This window comes from Myxocyprinus asiaticus, chromosome 5 (genome assembly GCF_019703515.2).
Source record: "Myxocyprinus asiaticus isolate MX2 ecotype Aquarium Trade chromosome 5, UBuf_Myxa_2, whole genome shotgun sequence".
In the NCBI taxonomy this organism is placed as follows: Eukaryota; Metazoa; Chordata; class Actinopteri; order Cypriniformes; family Catostomidae; genus Myxocyprinus; species Myxocyprinus asiaticus.
In genome coordinates, this window is record NC_059348.1 from 13,154,537 (window position 1) to 13,163,228 (window position 8,692).

The 8,692-nt window shown below is 39.2% G+C and overlaps 1 protein-coding gene across 1 annotated transcript in view; it reads left to right on the forward strand.

The window, feature by feature from the left end:
- tmie (transmembrane inner ear) overlaps positions 1-3,231 on the forward strand; it is a 32,077-nt gene extending 28,846 nt beyond the window's left edge. The window contains exon 4 of the mRNA XM_051698066.1: positions 3,119-3,231. Within this exon, the coding sequence (XP_051554026.1) occupies positions 3,119-3,231 (113 nt within the window). The remainder of the gene's footprint in view (positions 1-3,118) is intronic.
- The last annotated feature ends 5,461 nt before the right edge of the window (positions 3,232-8,692 follow it).

Sequence of the window (8,692 nt, forward strand, 5' to 3'; positions counted from 1 at the left end):
CAGGCAGCTTCGTCAGGCCAAAGAGGATGCTTACAGAGTTGGGGATAAAGTCTTGTACAATCAGGCCAGGAACACACTGAATAAGGGAATCAGAGTGTCTAAAAGAAGATACTTTGAGAAGCTGAAAAACAAGTTTTCAGCTAACAATCCTGCATCAATGTGGAGTGGCATGAAACAACTTGCGAATTACAGGACTCCTGCCCCCAACCCTGTAGGGAACCAACAACTGGCTGATGACCTGAATGTGTTCTACTGTAGATTTGAAAGGCCCAATCTCACACCCCACACCCACTCTGACCTTCACTTCACACAAACACCAACACCTCCTGCAACCCCCCTCCTCCCCCCTCCTGCTACTCAAACTGCACTTAAGATCTGTGAAGATGATATGAGCCACGTCTTTCAACAACAAAGGATAAGGAAAGCACAGGGCCCAAATGGTGTTTCACTTGCATGTCTTAGATCCTGTGCTAACCAGCTGGCCCCCATCTTCACACAGATCTTCAATGGATCACTGGAGCAGTGTGAAGTCCCATGCTGCTTCAAACGTTCCACTATCATCCCCATCCGAAAGAAACCAAAAATCGCAGGACTTAATGACTACAGACTTGTCGCCCTGACGTCTGTGGTCATGAAATCATTTGAGAGACTGGTGTTGGCCCACCTGAAGAACATCACTGGACCCTTTCTAGATCCCCTTCAATTTGCTTAGAGCAAACAGGTCTGTGGATGATGCAGTCAACATGGGATTGCATCATATCCTGCATCATCTGGACAGACCAGGGACATATGCAAGGATCCTTTTTGTGGACTTCAGTTCGGCTTTCAACACCATCATCCCAGCTATACTCTAGAATAAATTACACAAACTCTCTGTTCCCTTGTCTATCTGTCAGTGAATTACCAGCTTTCTGACAGACAGGCAGCAGCTTGTGAGACAGGGGAAACTCACTTCCAGCACCTGTACAATCAGCACTGGTGCCCCCCAGGGATGTGTGCTCTCCCCACTACTCTTCTCCCTCTACACCAATGACTGCATCGCCAAGGACCCCTCTGTCAAGCTCCTGAAGTTTGCAGATGACACCACTGTCATCGGCCTCATCCGAGATGACGATGAGTCTGCATACAGAAGGGAGGTTAAACAGCTGGCTGTCAGTCAAAACTACCTCAAGAACACCCCAACACTGACCCCCCTCACCATTCTAAACAGTACTGTGGCAGCAGTGGAGTCATTCAGGTTCCTGGGCACTACCATCTCACAGGACCTGAAGTGGGAGACCCACATTGACTCCATTGGGAAAAAGGCCCAGCAGGGGTTGTACTTCCTTCGCCAGCTGAGGAAATTCAAGCTGCCACAGGCACTGCTGTTTTACTCAGTAATCATTGAGTCTGTCCTCTGCACTTCTATAACTGTCTGGTTTGGTTCAGCTACGAAATCAGACATCAGAAGACTACAAAGGACAGTTCGGACTGCTGAGAGGATTATTGGTTGCCCCTGCCCTCCACCCCCACCCCACCCCCACCCCACCACCTTCAAGAACTATACACTTCCAGAGTAAGGAAAAAGGCTGGAAAAATCACTCTGGACCTCACTCACCCTGCCCACTACCTTTTTGAACTGTTGCCTTCTGGTTGACGCTTCAGAGCTCTGAGCACCAGAACTGTCAGGCACAGGAACAGATTTTTCCCTCAGGCTATCCATCTCATGAACAGTTAAATTGTCCCATTGAGCAATAACTATGTGCAATTCACAGTTTAGTCTTTCTTATATTTATATTTATCCAACACATCCAACCTCTTCTGCCATTTCATTCCTCTGGGGAAAAAAACAAAAAAAACATTTGCATTGTACATAACAGATTTGTATTTACACTGTACATAACAGATTGTATTAGATTTGCACTACCCATGTGTATGTGTGTGTGTATGTATGTGTGTGTGTGTCTGTACGTATGTGTATAATTAGTTTTTATTTTTTTATTTTTTATTATTATCTATGTCTTGCTGCTGTTTTTGTATTGTTTTTGTATTGCTGTACACTGGAAGCTCCTGTCTCCAAGACAAATTCCTTGTATGTGTAAGCATACTTGGCAATAAAGCTCATTCTGATTCTGATTCTGATTATTCCAAACCTTTGGCCACCAATATATTTTTTTATTTGTGCTTTTCCATATACACACTGTTCCAAAGCAGTTTTACAGAAAATCAGTTGAAATGTCTGTAACGTCTTAAAAAAATGAATAACCAACACTCCTGGAAACATAATAAATAGTTTAATTTTATTTTATTTATTTATTTATTTATTTATTTTTTTTTTTATTTATTTATTTTTTTTTTTGCATGTTTATTAGGGATTAGTAGTTACAAATCAAAAAGTGAAGTGAAAAATTCACACAGCAGTCATGCTCGGGTCTCAGGAGGTTAAAGTACCTGCATTTAATTAGGCTACATTTGCACTGTTAACCTTACCCCGAACCCTAAACCTAACCCAGCCCTTACCCTAAAACCTAACTCTAACACCTAACCCTGCCCCTACACCAAAATTCGACCCGTATCTCAACCTCAGTAGCAGCAAATGTGAATCTTGTGAGAATTCCGCAGAACAACATGTAGTTGCACAGTAAATATATTGCATTGTATGTATTTCAAAGTTAGCACATAGTAGTTAATATAATATAAAGCTTACCCTTTTTTTATTTTTTTATTTCTTCCTCATTAGAGGCATCAGTCTTATTTGCTTGAAAAAGCCAATTTTCTGCTGAGTTGATCATAATTCTGAATCTACAAAAAAGAAAGAAAAAATATGCAATATACTCTTACAAACATATCATCATAACAATCAAAACAAATCAGACAACATCAACAGATTTCACAGATTTTGATACAAGAAATACTGTAACTTTCACTTATGCATCTGGTTATGTTATAGGTTACATTCAACAAATGTGAATTTTTCCTTTCACCTGATCTTATATCTTCAATTTTTTTCTGCAATTCAGCTCAAATCTTTTGTTTCTGCTGCAGTGTCAGCTATGATATGTCTTTTCCCAATGCTATTGATCTTTTTCTTCTGCTTATCTGTCTTCTCTCTCTTCATATCTTTTGTGCATTTACTCAGCTCTTGCGGAAACCTCTGTGCTGCAGACAGTCTCTGAGCAGGTTCAGGCTCGTGGGAGCGGACAACGTCCTGTGGTCAGGGAGGAAGATGAGCCAGCAAATACGGTCTCTTAGACTGGCACACTCTAACGCTCATCTGCACTTCCTGTGTTTTTTCTGCCTGTCCTGTCCAATTATTACCATTCCATTAGCTGAATACGAGAACTGACAATTTTATAAATGCAAAAACGAGCAAAAGAGTAATTTACCTGTGAACCCATATTTAATGTAGTCGTATTTTCCTTTACCTTGCATAGTTTTGTTCATGACTTTCAAGGATGAGGCAATGTCATGTAACCTGTCCATGTTGGCATCTGCCTAATTTGGCTAGCTTGAGAATAATTAAAGATATGGGAAGCGTTTTCTCCTTTATTTAAATAGTTGATGAGTCTATTTATTTTTGATATTTTAACTAAGCATGATTATATGATTCGTTCTTTTTTAAATATTTGCTTTAAGCATTGTTTTTACACTGCTGTCCATTAGAACAGTCCAGTGATTCATTTTTGGACGTGACCTTCAAGTTGAGAACTCATGACTTAGAGTAAATACGTGAAGACTTTCAAGATTATTTATGATAAAACTGGTGAAATGTACTGCCCGCTGTGTTTTTGAGACTGCCATTCTGCTTGTGATTAGAATCTGCTGTCAGTAGGTATTCAAGTGTATGTTAGTAAATCTGTCCAAAAGGATGCATCTAAGGGTACGTTTACACGACGATGATGTACTAAAAACGGAAACGTTTTTCCTTTGCGTTTTTGAAAAGTTTCATGTACAGACGACAACGTTGTAAAAACGATCCCCGTTCACACGGCTCAACGAAAACGACTAAAAACGCTGTATTATGCATGCCAGGCCAGTAGTTGGCGATGTCACTTTGTAAATAAACACTACGCGCCTGCGCACATAAGCATTCTTCCACAGAGCGGTGAATACAAACAATGAAGATGGCGAAAGAATCGAGCAATTTTGTCTGGACGGACGATGATGTTGCTTTATTACTACAAGTCTTGAGTCCACCATTGTAGTTTCGAATGTCTCGCGCGTTGTTTTGAAGTACTCACACTTATGTCTATAGACTGAACACGTAATACGCGTGCGCATGACATCATCATTTTCACAAATTCATGTTTTTGTATGTTTACACGGAGACGATAATGGCATCGTTTTCAAAAACTTGCACTTTGAAACCCGTTTTCAAAAGTTTGCGTTTTCAGGCCCCAAAACGCTGTTGTCGTGTAAACGAATAGCCAAAACGCATAAAAAGTTTTCCGTTTTTTGTTGAAAATGTTGTTGTGTAAACTGCCCCTTGGAAAATATAATGTTGTGAATGAGTAAAAAGCACAGATCTGCACTTTTTCTCTGTTATCTTTCTCTGTCTGTGAAACACTTACTTTCTACTTACATTTTTTTGTCTGCCTATGCCTGTTTCAAACTGAATAAACACTTAAATAACTTTTGGGAAAAGGGCTTTTGTGTACCATTTATCAATGCTTACTGTTGATTTCACCTAAACAAAGAGTTCAACCATACATGCAATTTCTGTCATCATTTATTCTCTTCCCCATGTTGTTTCAAATCTGTATGACTTTCTTTATTTTGCTGAACACATAACAAGAATCCATTAGGAATGTGTTGAATTTGATGTAGAGATTTGCTCTAGGTCTTACTAAAGAACTCAGTAGACATAGTAAACAAGGCAGGCAGTAACACTTCTTTTAATGAAAACACTCAGGCACATTACATAAGGAATAATATACAGTCAGCCGATTGTTTTCGCAAAATAAACCCAGACAGATCAGGACCCTGGCATGAAGTGGAGAGGACTCAATTTGAGAGGCTTAATTTGCGATAACAACTGGCTGAGTGTGCATTATCCCACATATTTAATGGCTACTAAACAAATAAATAAATTCATGGACTAAATTATGGAATTATGTGAGAAGAAATAAATCACTGTACAGCAGAAATTCACCTCCGGTTCAGTTCTGTTGGTGTTCATTTTGTAATTAATGAAATTCTAAATCATTATGCAGCTCATTAAAAGACCACTTGCCAAATAAATAAATAAATAAATGCACATGAAACATTGAGTTTATTTGAAATTATTGATGAGAGGTCTGATGCGGTTGTTACTCAGAAATATCAGACCTCTAGATGGCGCCATTGACGACTCAGAATTGAGTGTTCCAGAGAGCCGTGTAATAAACCTGTACAACTCAGTTCTTCTTCTCTCCAAGCACGAATATCTCTCTTATCTTTTTAACAATTGAGCGCCCCAACACACAGGACACAACAGAATGTTCTCACTGCTATTTTACATGTGAAAGCACAGAGTGACCTGGGAAACTTAAAGTATCATACAAGTAGTTCATATGGCCCATGCACTCCAAGTCTTTGCTATTCACACCTTATCCCCTCCGCCATTGCTCTCAGATCTCTCATTCTGCAATTTTGCATATTCAAACTTGCTGTGTCGTGCCTAATGCAGATATCTGTTAAAAGCTAATTTTGTTTACTTTTAGGAGTGCACTAGCACATCAATGGCCTCAAAGCTAAGACTTGTCTAAAATCCTGGCGTTACATAGGCTACATTAAATACATACATAGACTACATTACACAGGAAGGTCAAACATTTCCTCGTCTCCTCTAAGCGACTCTTATTAGTCCAATGTTGCAGTATTGGCCAGCTGTTGAGGAGAGGAATATTTGTAGTCTCATTATTTCAAGAGGATCATGGTTGATAAAGCATTGTTTGATAGACTGTAAATAGATGGCCGCAAAAAAAAAAAACATTTTTACAGAATGACATGGAATGACATACGGAACTCATTGACAATAATTTGCCCACATGAATGAGGCGTAGAGAATTGCATGCACGCACTTTGCCAAAGATAACATGGTGCATTTGAAACAAACAAACCCACTGAGGCTCGAGCTTAGCCAAACAAGCCCCGAGTTAATTATATTCATCATTAGAGCTAAAGACATTCTAATGAGACTCTCCCAGATTCTAGAGACCATTTATCACAGGACGTGTCCCTTTACAGGCGCTGTTGGAATTCCAGGTTCCTTGTGTTCCTAGATGCATTACGCACTTGTAGCTCCATTCTGTGGGCACGTGTATTTTTCACAGACAGCTATGCAAATAATGCCAACCGGTTTCCACTGTGGCTGCATCTGGATTAATTAGGTCACCCGTGAAAAATGCGATTTTAATATCAGTCGGAGAAGAGTAGTCTGATTGTGTGATTTATGATCAAAGAGAAGCATGGCGTATTGCTTATAAAGCACAAGGATTTTGATTAAAACAGCACTGGTGTTTTTTTCTTTTCCTTTTTTCTGTTTGTCGTAGTATGTTTTAAGCCCAGTGATATTTGTTTTCCAGTTACATCAAAATACTAATATATACATACATACAGTATACGTACTATATGTTTGAATTGATGCAAAAATGCCTGATAGGGGATGGTGCTTGTCAGTAATTCGGCTGAGTGGGGTTGATTTCTGGCTACATGAATTTTCAGAAGCAACATATTAATTTACAGTGTGATCATGTTGGCCTTGTATTAGTGCTGTGGAAGTTAACACATTTATAACGCGTTAGCGCAAAATTCATTTAACGGCACTCATTTTTTTTTTTTATGCCGTTAACATGTAATATGACCCTTTGGAAAAAAAAGGGTCTCGTAGTTCAAGGAAGCGAGTCGATTCTCGCAAACGCCACTAATGTCACAAGCATTGACCATACTGAAAACAGGGAGACATCATGCTGATACCTGCGCCAAGCATTTTATCAATGTAGCATAGCAGTAGAATGAACCTGCCCACAAAACACAGATAGAGCTCGGAACTTTGTAACATGATTGCAGCGGCAAGACAGCTGCCATTTGAACACCTGCTCTGCACTGCTAAGCGTGGTACGAAAGTTGTGAGGCACGGTGCGAGTGCGAAGTGAAAGTGTGAGCGCGAGTCGGTCGTCTGTTTTCCACGACTGCTACCGGGTCCTTGAATAATGTTTTACGTGCCAGTAAAGGCAGCCGGTGGAGTTTCTGGTGCCCCCCTAGGGAGTTGGTGCCCTACGCAGACTGCGCAATATGCGTATAGAGAGCGGCGGTACTGATTACTGGCTAACGGAAACTCTGCTGCTGTCTACAAGGTTCTGTCACAGTGTCTCTGTGCACTAGCCAATGCAGAAGTTGGAGACATTGCTGGAACCCTGCAGGTAATCTACACTGTCATTCACTCATTTAATGCCACCGGTTACAATTATGACCACACAGAGGTATTTTGCACAAAGTTAACAACTGTAAATGGCAGTACAGACTTTTTTGCATGAGTGGTGCAAATAGTCACATGACCAGAGCTATTTAATTCCACTGTGCTCCTGGAAAGATTATGTCTGTCAAAACTCCATGAAAAAGAAGTGAATAAATCCTGTCATAACACACTTACAACTACCATATTTTGTACATAATTTGAACCGAGTTGTACTGTGTTCATTTTCTGTTGTTCAACTCTGTTGGTGGGGGAGGTTTTGTGTGGATGACTGAAAAATACATCTGGATGAAGCATATTTTGTCCACTCATGTTATAATGCGATTAAAAATCGCAAAGATATTGCGATTAATCGCGATTAACTACCAAAAATTATGCGATTAATCGTGATTAAATATTTTAATTGTTTGACAGCCCTACCTAGTATATTCACCAAAAAGTATCCAGATAAAATATACCTGAGTAAAGTTTAAAAAAATAAAATAAAATAAATACAAGGTCACACATTTCTTATTTACATCGTATTAACATTCACATCATATTTAGGTATTGTATAATGAAAAAGTACACTTTTTTCTTAGCTTTAGAAATAGAACGGTTGCACTTGAGTCAGTGTCGATTTTCAGCAAGCATATTGCTTTATGTCAAAAACCCACTGAAATGGATTTCATTGGCTGCTTTAAATAGAGGTGAAGTTAAACTGAGTGATTTTATTGGCTTGTTAGCACAGTAAGGTGGACAAAAATATATTTTTTAATAAATGTTTTAAAGGGATAGTTCACCCAAAAATGAAAATTCTCTCATGATTTACTCACCCTCCTGGCATCCCAGATGTGTATGACTTTCTTTCTTCTGCAAAACACAAATTGTGATTTTTAGAAGAATATCTCAGCTTTGTAGGTCCTAACGATGCAAGTGAATGGGTGCCAAATGTATTAAACTCTATAGTCTACATATTGGGAGCATAAAACTAATCCATACAACTCCAGTGGTTAAATCCATGTGTTCAGACACAATGTGATAACTGTGGGTGAGAATCAGATTTATCATATTGCCCATATTTGTAAAGCTATGCTGCAAAACCGAAATCAAAATTCAGTGGCTTTAAACCACTGCCTGTGTATTCATTTGGCAGTCTATCACTGAACATAACAGCTGTAATAATATCTAAATTTCATTAGTCAATATTTATAGCCATTATTGAGAAGATTAAGCTCTGGTCTGTAGCCTAAATACATTTTCTGTAGTCATTACTGT